The sequence below is a fragment of the Salvelinus alpinus genome, chromosome 20, assembly GCF_045679555.1.
Source record: "Salvelinus alpinus chromosome 20, SLU_Salpinus.1, whole genome shotgun sequence".
Taxonomy (NCBI): domain Eukaryota; kingdom Metazoa; phylum Chordata; class Actinopteri; order Salmoniformes; family Salmonidae; genus Salvelinus; species Salvelinus alpinus.
Genome location: NC_092105.1, coordinates 47,583,910 through 47,602,401, shown reverse-complemented (window position 1 = coordinate 47,602,401; position 18,492 = coordinate 47,583,910). Strand labels below are relative to the sequence as shown.

General features: G+C 43.0%; 1 protein-coding gene across 4 annotated transcripts in view; it reads left to right on the top strand.

Annotated features, from left to right (window-relative positions):
* Positions 1–18,492, top strand: part of LOC139547023 (collagen alpha-1(XVIII) chain-like) — a 159,509-nt gene that overhangs the window by 129,047 nt on the left and 11,970 nt on the right. For all 4 annotated transcript variants that reach the window (XM_071356068.1, XM_071356067.1, XM_071356066.1 and 1 more), the window contains 24 exons: positions 2,394–2,420; positions 2,550–2,612; positions 2,783–2,866; positions 3,159–3,209; positions 3,901–4,029; positions 4,338–4,400; positions 4,576–4,620; positions 5,517–5,648; positions 6,081–6,152; positions 6,258–6,284; positions 6,443–6,541; positions 8,360–8,395; positions 8,684–8,773; positions 9,937–9,969; positions 11,126–11,143; positions 11,307–11,366; positions 11,512–11,589; positions 12,326–12,361; positions 13,168–13,221; positions 13,583–13,654; positions 13,787–13,852; positions 14,034–14,061; positions 17,688–17,741; positions 17,862–17,896. In XM_071356068.1, the coding sequence (XP_071212169.1) occupies positions 2,394–2,420; positions 2,550–2,612; positions 2,783–2,866; positions 3,159–3,209; positions 3,901–4,029; positions 4,338–4,400; positions 4,576–4,620; positions 5,517–5,648; positions 6,081–6,152; positions 6,258–6,284; positions 6,443–6,541; positions 8,360–8,395; positions 8,684–8,773; positions 9,937–9,969; positions 11,126–11,143; positions 11,307–11,366; positions 11,512–11,589; positions 12,326–12,361; positions 13,168–13,221; positions 13,583–13,654; positions 13,787–13,852; positions 14,034–14,061; positions 17,688–17,741; positions 17,862–17,896 (1,452 nt within the window). The remainder of the gene's footprint in view (positions 1–2,393; positions 2,421–2,549; positions 2,613–2,782; positions 2,867–3,158; positions 3,210–3,900; positions 4,030–4,337; positions 4,401–4,575; positions 4,621–5,516; positions 5,649–6,080; positions 6,153–6,257; positions 6,285–6,442; positions 6,542–8,359; positions 8,396–8,683; positions 8,774–9,936; positions 9,970–11,125; positions 11,144–11,306; positions 11,367–11,511; positions 11,590–12,325; positions 12,362–13,167; positions 13,222–13,582; positions 13,655–13,786; positions 13,853–14,033; positions 14,062–17,687; positions 17,742–17,861; positions 17,897–18,492) is intronic.

The following is an 18,492-nucleotide window of genomic DNA, read 5'->3' as shown; positions in this document are numbered from 1 at the left end:
CAATATGATCTAGCCAAGACAGCAGTAGAGAAGGCATATTGACATTAGAGAGAGGCATAAAGCAATCACAGGTGTTGATCAGGAGAGCTAAGACAACAACGGCTAATGGCGATGGCTGGGCAGAACAGGTCATTTAGGTACATACAGAACCTGAGTTCGAGGCTGGGGCCAACAGGTAAACAACATGAGGTACCGTGTTTTTGAAACAGTCCAGGGGGCATCAGCTGTGTAGCCGAGTGATCATAGGGTCAAAAGAGCAGCAATAGGTGATTCAGGGTGCTGTTCGGTAGTCACTACTACGCTAGACGAGCAGGGGACACAGCTTTCAGAAAAGCTAGCGGGCCGGGGCTAGTAGACCACATCGGGCAATCACGTCGGCAGTCCAGTCGTGATGGATTGGCGGGGCTCCGTGTCGACAATAAAGGGTCCAGGCCAATAGGCAAAGGAGGTATTGTCGCCCTAGAATTAGCTGGTATATGGGCCTAGCTCGAGGCTAGCTCAAGGCTAGCTGGTGCTTGCAGCTAGTTAGCAAGCACTGACCAGCAGGAAATCTTAGCGCTACAGAATACAATGACATTCTAGAAGATTCTGTGCTTCCAACTTTGTGGCAACAGTTTGGGGAAGACCCTTTCCTGTTTCAGCATGACAATGCCCCCGTGCACAAAGTGAGGTCCATAAAGAAATGGTTTGTCGATCGGTGTGGAAGAACTTGACTGGCCTGCACAGAGCCCTGACCCCAACCCCATCGAACACCATTGGGATGAATTGAAATGCCGACTGCAAGCCAGGCCTAATCGCCCAACATCAGTGCCCGACCTCACTAATGCTCTTGTGGCTGAATGGAAGCAAGTCCCAGCAGCAATCTTATGACATCTAGTGGAAAGCCTTCCCAGAAGAGTGGAGGCTGGTTTATCAGCAAAAGGGGAACCAACCCATATTAATGGCCATGATTTTGGAATGAGATGTTCATGGAGCAGGTGTCCACAAACTATTGACCATGCGGTGTACCTTAAATAAAAACAAGTAAGGGTGTGGATCAGTCAGTTTCTGGTTGACCAGCATTTGCCTCATGCAGCACGACACATCTCCTTCGCATAGAGTTGATTTTGGCCTGTGGAATGTTGTCAGACTCCTCTTCAATGCCTGAGGGGAGGGGGGAGAGCCTAATTAATTAATTACAATTGATTTCTTTATATGAAATGTGACTCAGTAAAATCTTGGTGTTGCGTTTTATCTTTTTGTTCAGTGTAGTTTAAAAGCTCTGAAGGATAAGAGAACAATACACTTTTCAGTGAGAAAAAATAATTTCACTTTTTTTTTTTTATAAAAAAAACTGACTTCTGTTATCAAAGACACTTGTGTTTATTTTAAGGAGAACAAAACTACTTAGCCTACATTTGAACACCACCTCAGAAGCTTCGGTATCTTCCTAATTGGAGAATTAGGGCCTATCACAGCCCAGCTCTTTCAATGCATTGTGGAAAAAGCATGCATTGTATTCTACTAGATAAAGAGCTGAAGTGAGTATAACATCCTGGTATTTAAACCATACTCGGTTTCTGAAATATCACATACTGTACCATTAAACATTCTATTTTCGCATACTGAGAATGTGTCATGCGTGATTGCGTCTTTTGCCGCTATTCATTAATTTCAGAAGCGGATAACCCCTTATCTAATTATTCAGCTATTGTCAAAGCCGAAATGAGTATGACATCCGGCATTTAAAGTATACGACATCTTCTAAATGTTGCATTCTATTGAACTTTCCATTTGTTTCTCATACTCAAACAGCCTACTATTTAGGACACAAGTATGGGTATTTGGACACGGCCACTGAGTCTCTGACAAAGTTCAGAGATAAAGTACATAGCAAAAAATTATAGGTCTCTAAATACTGGATGTCATGACCAAGTAAGCTAATGTTAGCTTACTTTTGGTTACTGACAAAATAAAGATGAGCAGGGACTTTCGCAAATTTTCTGTGCACTCATGAACTACTATTATGGATAGCCTACAAAAGTGTATTCTGTAAAGGATGGTTTTAAAAAGGTAATGATGTACAATACTTAATTCAAAACACAAAACTGCAGCACCCCCTGATAAATTAAATAGAATAAAAAAATTACTAAAATAATTACAAAAATACTCAAATATAGAAATGTCACATTATAAAGGTTTATATTTTGGCATACCCAAATTGCCTACTATTTAGAAATGCAATTATAGGTGTTCTTATATGGCTATGGTGTTGAAAGGGTTAACAAGAGATCACCTGGAGATAAAACAGTGACAAGCAGTAGTTGCAATTGGCCCGTCGTGTCTCCAGGTTTTACATCTTTACCTTTTTGATCAGTATCCATTTAATTTAGTTTTATTTTTCTCTTCCTCAGGGTGATCCAGGTGAAGATGGATCTCAAGTAGGTTGACGAATTAATGTACTTTGAAAGCTACCATTTCATGGATAACTAGTGGTGCAGTGAGGATGGTTTGTCTAAAAGTCAAGTATTTGTATGGCTAGTTGCTAGTCTGCTCTGTCTCTTACCCAGGGCCCTGTTGGACCGCCAGGCTTCCCTGGAATCCCAGGAGACCCCGGGCTCACAGGAGAGAAGGTACTATATCCTGTCACGTCATGGCATTGTTGTATTGAGAAGCGGTTATCGTGTGGCTTGGTCCCAGATCTGTTTGTTCTGTATAACCAACTGTTATGGTTGTTTGGCATGACACTGAACATAGGAGTTGGCAAGACAACACAAACAGATCATATGTGTCTGTCCCACAGGGTGACCGTGGTGAGGGCCAGCCAGGCCCCAGGGGACCTCCAGGGCCCCCCGGACAACCAGCGGCAACCAGACACGACCGGCCGGTGAGTCTACATTGACCCCAGTCATTTGATCCAAAGTCCTAGTTTTGTATTTTCTACAAACAATTTGCAGATAGCAAAGGACCCTGAAGCAACCACCACAACAGGGTTGTTGATACCAAAATGTTCAGTTGCGACCAGCAAATCATATTTTAGCTAAATTCTTTCAAATGGGGAGAAGGTGTCAGCAGAGCTACAGTAGAGACATAGGACCTGTATGTAATTGCGAGGTAAACACCATGGAGAATTATGACTTCTATTATGTGTCTGAGCTAGTTCACCTTCTTTGTTTTAGACCTTTGCAGACATGGAGGGCTCTGGGTTCCCTGACTTGGAGACACTTCGGGTAAGTCCACTTCTCTTCACTCCATAAGCAAAAGGGCCATAGATTTCCTCGGCATACCACACTGGTTCATCCGCAGTTGTTAGGGGTGTTGGGCAGACACTGATCCTGGGTCAGTTTTGCATTTTTCCCACTAATGGTTCCAATTTAGATATGGGGAAGGGAAGCTGATTCTAGATCTGCACATAGGTGAAACTTCACCCCGGAGCGGTGTTAGGGCTCCACTACACCTGTATAAACAACCCCAAACCCAGTACAGATGTATGTTTTATGTATTCCTCTGACCAAACATCCAACTCGAGCGTACAGCGTCCTACCTCAAAGTGGAACGCGACTTGAGCTGTGAAATTAATTTGAAGGAAGTAGCAATTTGGAAAGGCATTCATTTACTCAACCAATGTTGGGCTGAAAGCCTTCCTTGCTGTATTTCATCGCAAGCTATGATTTGTTACAGTATGTTTTTTTAAAGATATGTTGTCCTTACTAGGGTGCGTACTAGGGTTTGTTGACATTTGTCAGCAGTTTACTCTAACAAAAATGTATTCATTTATTTACCTTTATTTTACAAAGTTGACTGAGAATTGGACATTCTCTTTTGCAGTAACAAACTGGGGGAACAGTTGTTTAGGCGGGGGGGTCGAATGGGCTAAAATTATGTGCACAATAATCATGATGTATTTTCTGGGGACGGTAGGGACTGCCTGGTTTGCCTGGCCCTCCTGGCCTCCCCGGGGCCCCAGGTACCTCTGTTGTTGGGACAGGGGTCTCTGGCTTATTTGGCCCCAAAGGTCCTCCAGGACTGGATGGTGCTCCTGGTCAACCGGTAGGTCTTCAGGCAATGCACCCTTCTCTCCATTCTTTTGCCTTTCATCTAACATACCACAATGCAACCATAATAGTCATAAGTATTTGATTGTGTTATATCCATAATTATTTAGAATGCTTTATCATAATGTAAGAAGGAAGGTGACCTCTGCAGTGAAATGCCTGCATTTTTTAACTTATTAAATATAACCAAAAGTCATTTGACCAACTACACTGCTGATACAGTGCGCAAAGTGTAATGATTATGATGATTGTGATGATTAAGTTAATAATCGTGATATTAAGTCGTAAACGTGTGCTTTTTAGGGCTTACACGGCCCGCCTGGTGCTGATGGTCGCCCAGGAGCTGCAGGGCCCGGGGGAGAGAAGGTAAGACTGAAAGAAAAACAGAATGATTCTAATGATCGAGTTCTTTACATCTCTTCATGGCCTCTTGTGTCATTACCGAATGGCATCATTGATTGTTTTATGAAGAGCAATACCTATGGGAATTGAATGGGATCAGTCCATACAAGTGTATCACCTCTACGTTCCTACTCTACAGGGTGATCCAGGTGAACTCGGTCTTCCAGGAGCAGTCGGAGCGAAGGTGGGTACCGAGCCTTTTTACTTTACTTTATTAAATCAAATACGCTATTGAAAACACAGAGGTCAGATTGGAAAACACACAAGTTAGATTTGTAAATAAACTTAATGGCCAATTGAAAGGTGAGAGGTTTATGTACAGTATTCTGCAAGGGCTCAAGCGTTCCCTCTCTTTCTCGTGCAAAGCTTCTACTTGTACCTTCCTAGCTATCTCTCCAACCTGTTCTCTTATGCCATCATCCTCTCCTACACCTGCCAATCTACAGGAGGTGCCAGGTCACCAGCATGGCAGAGTGGACTTTCTGTGTCTCTAGGGCAAGGTTGTGTTCATTAGGAACCAAACAGACTGAAACAGAGAGGGGCTATTTGGACTTCTCTTGCGAAACCTTTTATATTGTTTTCTGTGGCGTGCCCTAATGGACACGACCCACGTCTCCTGCTCCCAGTCCCCCGGAATGTTACTGGGTGCGCAAGCTTTTGTTCCAGCCCAGCACCTACACAACTCTTTCAAATAATCACTTCTTTAAAATAATCAACTCGTTAGCGCTGGGTTGGAACAAATGCCTTCACACCTAGTAGCTCTCCAGGACCAGAGTTGGCAATCCATTTGGCATATGTGTATGAACTTTATGTTTCAGGCTAGGGGACTATATTTCAACTGTCCCATATCTGCAGTTGGTCAGTTTCTCCTAATGTTGCTTATGTTGCCCTACAATGTGATTAATACCTGTGTGAAGTGTGTCCTACTAGTAGTGTGTGGATTGGATCTTATTATTTGCGTATTGCTGACAATGGATGCCTGCTCAGATGCAGCACTAAAGCCAACGAGTGGAACAATGGCTTATCAATATGATAATTACTCTTTTTGAATCTTGACTATCATTCTAACCCATTCCACAGGGCGCACAGGGATTGAATGGCATTCCCGGTCAACCAGGACAGGGTGGATTGGCTGGCCTCCCTGGACCAATGGGACCACTGGGACAACCCGGGCCACCAGGACCCCCCGGACCAAGCTATCGCGTTGGTTTTGTGAGTATCCACCAGGGACGGGTTTACCTATTTCAATGGTTTTAACGATGCATGATTACTAATGTTGTGTTTCATAATAGTTTTATAGTATCGGCAGTCTCGCTTGTGAAAATATCTGTAAACAGGTACCCTGTTGTAAACTAATGTTGCATTAACATTGTTACATTTTATTGATTCGTTTTAGTGCAAGAATGTTTTTGTGTAACCTTAGTAGGCTATTTGAACATTAATCGTGAGTTGTTGGGTATCGTGAGTTGTTATGGAAAGGACTGTTTTCCTGGTTGTATTAGGAACGAAGGAATGAGATTCGCACACGTAACTCATGACTTTAGTGTTATTATGGGTTGATGTCAATGTCAGTGCGAATTTAAAGTTAGGATTCGGCCCTTAGAGACTTAGTCTTTCTCTCTCTCTATCTCGGTGTGTGTAAAGGATGACATGGAAGGCTCTGGCGTGGGAGTGGCCAATGGGGTTCCTGGAGCCAGAGGGCCAGAGGGGCAGCAGGTGGGTGTCCTCTGCAGCTGGCTTTCATTTTTTGATCCAATGTATGAATTTGTCCATTTTCATAAATTTTCTTACTGATTCTGATTTATTTCTGTTCACTTTCAGGGTCCTCCTGGCATCCCTGGCCTACCAGTAAGAGCTTTTATTTGGTTGAATTTCATATGATTTTGTCAAGAAATAAATATTGTTTCGACATAACAATACAATGCAAGCCATCTCAATATTCTATCATGAATTCCTCTTTTGTGATCAGTTTCAATTTAACGTAGGGCTAATATTTCACTCGATAGGGCAAGTCTGGTTTCCCTGGTATTCCTGGTGAGAAGGGAAGTGAAGGACCACGGGGAAGCGATGGCCGACCTGGGTTGGACGGTTTCCCTGGACCTAATGTATGTCAGAACCTTCTTCCACACACCCACCTCACAATATCTACATCAGGGTTCTAACTCATGTAGTTAACAGCAACTCAGGTCTTGGCAATCTTCTGGGTGTGCAGGGTTTTGCTCCAGCCCAACAAGAACACATCTGCTCCAGACTGAAGGTCATGATTAGTTGATTACATGCAACTGGTGTGTAGTGCAGCTGGGCTGAAATTTAAAGCCTGTCTACATTTAATCTGCTCAATCTGTTCTTGCACAAGAAGACAGCGATTTATTTATTTTTTAAAGTGGGAATTTTCTGAAAAAAAGAAACGTCCCTTTTTCAGGACCATGTCTTTCAAAGATAATTCGTAAAAATCCAAATAACTTCACAGATCTTCATTGTAAAGGGTTTAAGCACTGTTTCCCATGCTTGTTCAATGAACCATAAACAATTAATGAACATGCACCTGTGGAACGGTCGTTAAGACACTAACAGCTTACAGACGGTAGGCAATTCAGGTCACAGTTATGAAACCTTAGGACACTAAAGAGGCCTTTCTACTGACTCTGAAAAACACCAAAAGAAAGATGCCCAGGGTCCCTGCTCATCTGCGTGAACGTGCCTTAGGCATGCTGCAAGGAAGCATGAGGACTGCAGATGTGGCCAGGGCAATACATTTGCAATGTCCGTACTGTGAGACGCCTAAGACAACGCTACAAGGAGACAGAATGGACAGCTGATCGTCCTCGCAGTGGCAGACCACGTGTAACAACACCTGCACAGGATCGGGACCTCTGAACATCACACCTGCGGGACAAGTACAGGAAGGCAACAACAACTGCCCGATTTACACCAGGAACGCTCAGACTGTCCGCAATAGGCTGAGAGAGGCTGGACTGAGGGCTTGTAGGCCTGTTGTAAGGAAGGTTCTCACCAGACATCACCGGCAACAACGTTGCCTATGGGCACAAACCCACCGTCGCTGGACCAGACAGGACTGGCAAAAAGTGCTCTTCACTGACGAGTCGCCGTTTCGTCTCACCAGGGGTGATGGTCGGATTCCCGTTTATCGTCAAAGGAATGAGCGTTACACCGAGGCCTGTACTCTAGAGCGGGATCGATTTGGAGGTGGAGGGTCCGTCATGGTCTGGGGCGGTGTGTCACAGCATCATCGGGCAATCTCAACGCTGTGCGTTACAGGGAAAACATCCTCCTCCCTCATGTGGTACCCTTCCTGCAGGCTCATACTGGCATGACCCTCCAGCATGACAATGCCACCAGCCATACTGCTCGTTCTGTGCGTGATTTCCTGCAAGACAGGAATGTCAGTGTTCTGCCATGGCCAGTGAAGAGCTCGGATCTCAATCCCATTGAGCACATCTGGGACCTGTTGGATCGGAGGGTGAGGGCTAGGGCCATTCCCCCCGGAAATGTCCAGGAACTTGCAGGTGCCTTGGTGGAAGAGTGCGGTAACATCTCACAGCAAGAACTGGTTAATCTGGTGCAGTCCATGAGGAGGAGATGATGCACTGCAATACTTAATGCAGCTGGTTGGCACACCAGATACTGACTGTTCTTTTGAACCCCCCTTTGTTCAGGGACACATTATTCCATTTCTGTTAGTCACATGTCTGTGGAACTTGTTCAGTTTATTTCTCAGTTGTTGAATCTTGCTATGTTCATACAAATATTTACACATGTTAAGTTTGCTGAAAATAAACGCAGTTGACAGTGAGAGGACGTTTCTTTTTATGATCTGTTTATTTTATGGATTTTTTCTAAATATTGGACTTTCTCTCACAAATGTATGCTTTTTTTTCTCGGGTTCCCTTTTAAATTTCCAGGGACAAAAGGGGGACATTGGGGACAGAGGAGAAAGGGTGAGTATTTTCAAATGTTCATAGAATTAAAATGTTATTCAGGGGACATAATAATAGGTAAATTGCATGCCTAGAGCAAGACCATTTAACACCGATATTGTTTTCAAAACCTGTAACTACCTACCAGGAAATCAATGTGTTTAGCAATTAACATTCAGATGGACGAGAAAATATCTGACCCTGTGTCAGTTATTTGGTGCCACTTCCACCACTCCCATGTTTTTTATGGATTCAGCACCAGCATGTCTTTGTCCCTGAGGCTGATGTTCTCTTGTGTCTGGTTTTTAGGGCGAATCTGGTCGCGATGGAAACGGACAGCCTGGACCACCAGGCCCACCTGGCCCACCAGGACAAATCATCTACCAGACCTCCAGCAGTGTAAGGCCCTGTACCGAAACAACTCCTAGGCCTTACCCCCAGTGCCCCTCTAGACCCTACCCCTCTGGACACTACCCCCTAGACCAGGGATGGGCAACTTTGATGGGGTTTGTCTATAGGGGCAAACAAATTGAACAACCTGAGGGGCCACAGTGGCTCGTGGGTCTGCGTACCCACATCCATACCCACCCTCCACATTTTGCCATGGGGCAGAGAGATGATTTAGCAATTTTATAACTCATTTCATGCAATTCTACTCATTTTGCCATGGAGCGGAGAGATCTTTTTTATTTCCGTGATATCCAATTGGTAGTTAGTCTTGCCCCATCGCTGCAACTCCCCTACGAACTCGGGAGAGGTGAAGGTCGAGAGCCATGCGTCCTCCGAGACACAACCTTGCTAAGCTGCACTGCTTCTTGTCACACTGCTCGAATAACCCGGAAGCAAGCCGCACCAATGTGTCGGAGGAAATACCGTTCAGCTGGCAAGAGTCGGCTTGAAGGTACCCGGCCCACCACAAGGAGTCGCTAGAGCGCAATGGGACAAGGAAATCTGGGCCAGCCAAACCCTCCCCTAAACCGGAAGACGCTGGGCAAATTGTGCGCCGCGTCATGGGTCTCCCTGTCACGACCGGCTGTGACACAGCCTGGGATCAAACCCTGGTCTGTAGTGACGCCTCAAGCACTGCGATGCAGTGCCTTAGACCGCTGCGCCACTTGGGAGGCCCCACAAATGTGCAGTCTTACAGCTAATTTCCTGCAATTCTACACATTTTGCCATAGGGTGGAGGCAAATTTTGCAGTTTTCAACTGATGATAAATGGGCCCCATCCCGGTCGGTTTAGACTTTAACTTACCGATCTAAAAAGCGCCTACCCCAAGTAGAAACTTGTTTTGATCAGAAGGGATTGGATATGTATAAGCAAAATGTCAACAACAACAAAATCCCTGGCCTATCCCTGGCAAGATTGAGCTATTACCCTATTGCTTATACCAATCCGACTATTTTGAAATCTACATGAAGTGCCTAGGGGGTGTGGATAAGGAGTCTGGAAATAAACATACCCATCCATGCATGATCTTCTTTTAGCTCTACTGTATCTCCTCCAACATGGACAGTTGAGAGTGCATTGACATTAAGCTGTGTAATTTCTCTTCCTGCAGTATGATGGTGCCGTTGGAGGCGCCGGGCCCCAGGTAGGTGTTTTGTCCTGTTTGAAAACACTGTTATCATTAATGTGGTTCAATGTTACTCCAATAGTCTTAAAAGCAAATTTTATAAGAACTACAGGACACACTTCTTTTTCATACAATGAAGTGTTAAATTGATGTGTCATTCATTTGCCAAACTCGATTGATCAATTGCAGTAATAATTCTGGGTGTAATTTGATCAATGTTTGAAATGCATCCAGCAAATCGATCAAGGGCTATATAAGTCACAATGAAACTAAACCAATGACTACAAACCCTGGGTCATATTAATTTGGTGCCAAATGGAAGAAACTGACTGAAATCGGAAGGGACTACCTGAACTTTTCCAATAAGAAACGCTAGTTTTGTCTTCCGTGGCAGTGTTTTACTATGCGTGCCTGAACACAACTCCTGTATAGGGTCCTCGTTACGCATTGGAAGTGTAGCAGAGAAGAATTCTCGAGACAATATGATCTTCATTACATGCTTGTCCTGCTTTTATAACAAAGATCCTATGGAGATGGCAGTAACCATCTGTTGTATATAATTAATATAAAGCTTACATACCTTCTACCGGTATTAGGCCAAAACTACATTTACATCACACAACCCACATTTAAGAAATACAATGTACAGTCGTTTTCCCAAGGGCCTGTGTAATTTTCATGAATTACATTATTCCTTCATCTGGATATTTTATTGATGTTCTTAAATGAACCAAATGTTCTTATGTTGCAAAACCTGTTGAGAACATGTAATGCGATGAAATCCTGGAAATGATACATGTCCTTAGAGATTTGAGTTTTTTGGACAAATATGGGGAGATGATGGAAATCCTTCTCACTAGCACAAAATATAGATTTTACTTAAAGGGATAGTTTGGAATTTTGGCAGTGAAGCCCATTATCTACTTCCCCAGTCAGATTAACATATGGATACCATTTCTATGACTCTGCATCCAGTAGGAAGGAAGTTAGAGGTAGTTTCGTGAGCCAATGCAAACTATCATTTGCGCAAAGACTGGAAGTCTATCAGAATAGATAGCCAGAATCACAAAGTATCCCTTTAATGAAAGTAATTACCAAATATTTGGGACCATGTGTGGTCCTACTTAACCAGTCATAAAAAAAATCTGATTTGATGTTCTTTTCTTTTCTGTAGGGCCAAGCTGGATTCCCTGTAAGCATTGAGTTTCCTACAGTTCTTCTAACGTTGTGTTCTAGCAAGTGTGGATGTCATAGTAGGGTGGATATTTGCCCTGAAAGACTAAATAAACCAAACATCAGTGCTAGTTTGATGTGTGACAAACAGCACATTTTCTAATCTTTGGCTTTTCTGACAGGGCCCGATTGGACCAAAGGGCGACATGGGAGATCCAGGCCAACCCAGTTACGGAGTCAAGGTCAGTGATGGGACCACACAGCAACATTGCCCTGTCATTGTTGCTACAGTGTACCACTGAGTTAGGCCCATTCCCAGCAAGTGTTTATTTTGTGGGGGTTAACAAATTAACCAGTTTCTCACTCTTCTTATGCGTCTCTTCCCAGGGCGAGAAGGGCGAGTCTGGCTCAATCATTGGGCCTGATGGGAATACTTTGTACCTGGGAAGATTGTCGGGTGAGAAGGTGAGCGTCTCACTATTGACTTCTGTAGTCTGCAGTAATATTTGACACGTGTGTTTATCGTATATATGATACCATAAATATCTCACATGCGACTCATAATAAGACTAAGCAATTAGCCTATCAAAATGTTTGTCTGCCTATAGTTAAACCATGAGCAATCGAGTATTATGCATTTTGCTGACTAAGGTGAAGGACTGGTCGTGAGAAAGGAATTCTAAATACAAGTGTATTTAATTACTTTGGAAAATGAATGATAACATTAGACATGGCATAAGCTTAACGTGCACAGCATTAACAAGCATTACAAGGCATTATTCTAAGCATTGTGAGAGAGCGAGACAAAGAAACTATGGCCCATAGCTCATGGGAGAGGGAAATAAAGAGTGTAGATATCTCACCACAGCAGGAACAAATAATAGATAGAACAAAGACTCTAAGACTGTTTAATAAGCCAATGTGCTGTTTGGATTCAAAATCTGAGTGGTTGACCAATAGTATAACCTCCAATCAGATATCAGACTACATGATGTAACCTTTGCTTCTCAGAGGTGAGACAATGGAGGTTGGTAAGCTCAACACAGAATGCTGAATTCCTAAGACAACACAGAGGAAATTCTTGCATACAGTTGATAAGAAGAGTCACTTCGGTTGCTGCCCTACACTTCTGTCTGGCTCGGTCTTATCTGTGTGTTGTCCTCCGAGCCGAGTTAAAAGACCAACTCTCCATCTTTTGTAGGGCGACAGAGGACCTGCCGGACCCGTCGGGCCTCCTGTAAGTACTTTTAGGCTCATTACTTGACGTTACGGTCTTGCCATTTGAAGCTGCCTTAAATTAAACTGACATGGTCATGGGCAGTGTTGGGATTATATATTACTCATTACATTTAACAAAAGTAAAGCTTTACTTTACAATATTACTTTGTATGGAAAGTAACGTGTTATATTACTTTGCGTTACTTTCATGAAAAAAATCAATCTCACAGTTCCTTTGACAGTCGGAGTGAGCCAGGTGAGCCACGCGCGCTCCACCAAAGATAGGCTACTTACTAACTCAGGTTTTATCACGAATTTCGCCTTTCATTTGTGGTGCTGCTTTCAAGTGCCGTGCAATCATATAAGCTGCTTAATTAGCCATACAGTGCATTTGGAAAGTATTCAGACCCCTTGACTTTTTCCACATTTTGTTACGTTACAGCCTTATTAGAAAATTTATTAAATATGTGTTTTCCCTCATCAATCTACACACAATACACCATAATAACAAAGCAAAAACAGGTTTCGACATTTTTGCAAATTTATAAAAAATACAAAACAGAATTACCTTATTTACATAAGTATTCAGACCCTTTGCTATGAGATTCGAAATTGAGCTCAAGTGCATCCTGTTTCCATTGATCATCCAAAAAAAGTAGCATTAAATACATTTAAATCCCACTTTGTAACACAATCAAATGTGAAAAAATCCTAGGGGTATGAATGCTTATGCAAGGCACAGTGTTTCATTGATCCCTCTCAAAAAGAAATTTAGAGTGTTTTGTGTTTGGGTCTCATATGATTGATGTATTGTTGTTTGTGCAGGGGCAGTATGGTTCTCCTGGGATAAAGGGTGAATTTGGAATGCCCGGAAGACCTGTAAGTACTCAAGCTGAATTTAGAACTTTACAATTACAGTAGGTGCTCAGTAGCGTGTCAAAAAAAGGTAACATTTGTCTTTTAGTTGCCAAAATGCTGTGTAGGTCGAGTGCATTCTAGTCTCTTTGGTATCAATGGTGTAATTGCTTGAAAGTGGTACAAATGTTTCCTTGACTTGAACAGGGGTGGAATGATTGAATGTTGTTACTATAACATCTATTGCCAGTTGGTGTGTAATTATGTACAAGTTAGGAAAGTATCGATATGGAATGCTGCTACTAGTACTACTACTAGTAGTAGTATTTATCTCTAGTGAATGCTCCTTGCGTAGTATCTAGCTATCGATGTCTGTTTCCTACAGGGTCGTCCTGGTGTGAACGGATACAAGGGTGAAAAAGGAGAGCCAACCACAGGAGCTGGATTTAGCTACCCAGTAAGTGTGACACGTGCTTATAACAATGTACTGTGCCTGTTTACGATACAATGGAAGTGCACTGTCTTTTAGATGCGATTCAACTTAGCTTTTAATACAAACTGAAAGTAACTTAATGTCTTCTGTTTTCAGGGTGTCCCAGGCCCACCTGGGCCGCCGGGACCACCTGGGCCAGCTGTGCCCGTGGACCGCTTCAATGTGAGTTTATCAGAATCCTTATACCCAAAACCAGGGTTGTGTTCATTCAGCACCAAACGGAATAACACAGACTGAAAGAGGGAGGGACAATGTTGACTTGTCCAATATTGGAAACAGGATATCATGTTTGTGTGCAAAATACTGGAAAATGTTTAAATGTGCCATTTCCTATTTATTGCAGGGATATGACGCCTCAAGGAATTATCCAGGTAGGCTGACAATGATTTGTTGTTTTTACATCAAACGTTATACCTAGCGATGAAACCTCTCGAAGACAGAGGATTAAATCTTGGCGCATAGGCAGAAAGTATTCAGACCCCTGGACTTTTTCCTCGTTTTTGTTACGTTACAGCCTTATTCTAAAATTGATTAAATATTTTTAATATTCAATATTTAATATTCATCAATCTACACACAATACCCCATAATGACAAAGCTCAAACGGGTTTTTGACATTTATGCAAATATAAACCGAAATATCATATTTACATAAGTATTCATACCCTTTACTCAGTACTTTGTAGAAGCACCTTTGGCAGCTATTACAGCCTCGACTTCTCTGCAGATCCTCTCAAGCTCTGTCAGGTTGGATGGGAAGCGTCGCTGAACAGCTATTTTCAGGTCTCTCCAGAGATGCTCGATCGGGTTCAAGTCCAGGCTCTGGCTGGGCCACTCAAGGACATTTAGAGACTTGCCCCGAAGCCACTTGTGTGTTGTCTTAGCTGTGTGCTTAGGGTCGTTGTCCTGTTGTAAGGTGGACCTTCGCCCCAGTCTGAGGTCCTGAATGCTCTGGAGCAGGATTTGATCAAGGATCTCTCTGCACTTTGCTCTGTTCAGCTTTCCCTCGATCCTGTCGTGTCTCCCAGTCCATGTCGCTGAAAAACATCACCACAGCATGATGCTGCCACCACCATGCTTCACCGTAGGGGTGGTGCCAGGTTGCCTCCAGATGTGACTCTTGGCATTCAGACCAAAGAGTTCAATGTTGGTTTCATCAGACCAGAGAATGTTGTTTCTCATGGTCTTAAGGTCCTTTGGGTGCCTTTTGGCAAACTCCAAACGGGCTGTCATGTGCCTTTAACTGAGGAGTGGCTCTCATCTGGCCACTCTACCATAAAGGCCTGATTGTTGGACTGCTGCAGAGATGGTTGTCCTTCTGGAAGGTTATCCCATCTCCACAGAGGAACTCTGGAGCTCTGTCAGAGTGACCATTGGGTTCTTGGTCACCTCCCTGACCAAGGCCCTTTTCCCCCGATTGCTCAGTTTGGCCAGGTGGCCAGCTCTAGGAAGAGTCTTGGTGATTCCAAACTTCTTCCATTTAGAAATGATGGAGGCCATTGTTACATAAAGAGAGACCTAAGACAAGAACACAGCATGGCATCAACACATGAAAACACAACATGGTAGCAGCACAAAGGGCAAGAAGGTAGAGACAACAATACACCACGCGAAGCAACCACAACTGTCAGTAAGAGTGTCCATGATTGAGTCTTTGAATGAAGAGTGTTTTTTTGCAGCTCGTTCCAGTCGCTAGCTGCAGCGAACTGAAAAGAGGAGCGACCCAGGGATCAAATCAAATTGTATTGGTCACATACACATGGTTAGCAGATGTTATTGCGAGTGTAATGAAATGCTTCAGCTTCTAGTTCCGACAATGCAGCAATATCTGACAATTCCACAACAAATACCTAATACACACAAATCTAAGTAAAGGAATGGAATAAGAATATATAAATATATGGATGAGCAATGTCAAAACGGCATAGGCTAAGATGTAATAGATAATATAGAATGCATATTCGTATATTCATATGAGATGAGTAATGCAAGATATGTAAACATTATTAAAGTGACTAGTGTTCCATTTATTAAAGCTAATGATTTCAATTATGTAGGCAGCAACCTTTCTGTGTTAGTGATGGCTGTTTAGCAGTCTGATGGCCTTGAGATTGAAAAATAGCTTCTGTCTCTCGTTACCAACTTTGATGCACCTGTACTGTCCTCGCCTTCTGGATGGGAGCGGGGTGAACAGGCAGTGGCTCGGTTGGTTGTTGTCCTTGATGATCTTTTTGGCCTTCCTGTGACGTCGGGTGCTGTAGGTGTCCAGGAGGGCAGATACTTTTCCCCCGGTGATGCGTTATGCAGATCGTACCACCCTCTAGAGAGCCCTGCGGTTGTGGGCGATGCAGTTGCCGTACCAGGCATTGATCCACACGACAGGATGCTCTCAATTGTGCATCTGTAAAAGTTTGTGAGGGTTTTAGGTGACAAGCCAAATTTCTTCAGCCTCTTGAGGTTGAAGAGGCGCTGTTGGTCTTCACCACACTGTCTGTGTGGGTGGACCATTTCAGTTTGTCAGTGATATGTACGCTGAGGAACTTAAAACTTTTCACTTTCTCCACTGTTGTCCCAGTGGATAGAGGGTTGTTCTCTCTGCTGTTTCCTGAAGTCCACGATCATCTCTTTTGTTTTGTTGACGTTGAGTGAGAGGTTATTTTCCTGACGCCGCACTCCGAGAGCCCTCACCTCCTCCCTGTAGGCTGTCTCGTCATTGTTGGTAATCAAGCCTACTACTGAAGTGTCGTCTGCTAACTTGATGATTGAGTTGGAGGCGTGCATGGCCATGCAGTCATGGGTGAACGGGGAGTACAGGAGGGGGCTGAGCATGCACCCTTGTGGGGCCTCAGTGTTGAGGATCAGCGAAGTGGAGATGTTTCCTACCTTCACCACCTGAGGACGGCCTATCAGGAAGTCCAGGACCCAGTTGCACATGGCGGGGTTGAGACCCAGGGCCTCAAGCTGAATGATGAGCTTGGAGGGTACTATAGTGTTGAATGCTGAGCTGTAGTCAATGAATAGCATTCTTACATAGGTATTCCTCATGTCCAGATGGGATTGTGCAGTGTGATGGCAATTGCATCGTCTGTGGACCTGTTAGGGCGGTAAGCAAATGAAGTGGGTCTCGGGTGACAGGTAAGGTGGAGGTGATATGATCCTTGACTTTTTCCTCGTGTGTGCTTTGGGGACCTTTAAAAGAATGTGACTGGCAGAACGGGTGTTGTATGTGGAGGTGAGGGCTCCAGTAGGTATCTCAGATAGGGGGGAGTGAGGCCTAAGAGAGTTTTATAAATAAGCATCAACCAGTGGGTCTTGCAATGGGTTTACAGAGATGACCTGTTTACCGAGGAGTATAGAGTGCAGTGATGTGTCATATAAGGAGCATGGGTGGAAAATCTGATGGCCAAATGGTAAAGAACATCTAGCCGCTCGAAAACACCCTTACCTGCTGATCGAAGAGTAGATTGAGAATACCTTTTTTTAAATCAGTTTTAGAATACGGCTGTAACGTAACAAAAAAAGGAAGAGGTCTGAATACTTTCCGAATGCACTGTACCTTAGCAGTCAACAAAATGAAGTTAGACCGTTTTTATTATTTAAGGAGACAAACCGTTCCCCGTCTACCTTCAATTTGATTCAGCTATTGAAGAAAGAGGGATTCATGATCAATCTACTGTCAAGAAATTAGGCTAAAGCTTTCATCAAAAGCACCTCGATTTGGGAAATTAACTGAAACTCGAACATCAAATACTGCAGTCAAGGTGTAATTTAGATATCACAATCCATTCCATTATCCCATAAAAAGTTATATTTGACTGCCATTGGGCATGGGTGGTGCATACATCCATTACAATAGTGATACAAATTATATTAATTTCCCATGGAAATGTTTCCATTTTTATTTTCTACAATCTATATATATATGTAAAAAAAAAATATATATATATATATATATATATATTTTTTTTTCTTTACATGTGCTCTGTTTTTTTTGTAGTGACAAAGGGGGAGAAAGGTGATTTCGGAGCTCAAGGTCTCCCAGGACCGCCAGGTAGGACTTATGTCTCAATATAGCAAACTAAGTACAGGGAAAATAACAACCACTTCGTTTTGTCTTTAGGCTACAATTCAGCTTGTATGCTTATCGTGATATTTTGTAATGTTGTTACAGGTGTGGCCTCTAACTTCGACATTTTTACATTCAAGGTATGAAAGTATTACAATTAATAGTACTACTGTTAGGATGGAAGATGGATAAAGAAGTTATTTGTGTCTCAATATATTCTGATACTCTGTTCCTATTCTTTTCCATGTACTATTCTGTACTTTTCCACAGTCTAGTTTAGAGCTGGGCAATATGGCCAAAATATCATATCACAGTATTTAAAACAAATTGGACGGTATGGCGATATTTGAATATGTTTTTGATTAATACAAGTTCAAAATTTGCTTTAAATAGCGCATGGCAACACATACAGCTTAGGTGGCAACACATACAGTTGAAGTCAGAAGATTACATACACTTAGGTTGGAGTCATTAAAACTAGTTTTTCAACCACTCCACAAATGTCTTGTTAACAAACTATAGTTTTGGCAAGTCGGTTAGGACATCTACTTTGTGCACAACACAAGTCATTTTTCCAACAATTGTTTACAGACAGATTATTTCACTTATAATTCACTGTATCACAATTCCAGTGGGTCAGAAGTTTACATACGCTAAGTTGACTGTACCTTTAAACAGCTTGGAAAATTCCAGAAAATGATGTCATGGCTTTAGAAGCTTCTGATAGGCTAATTGA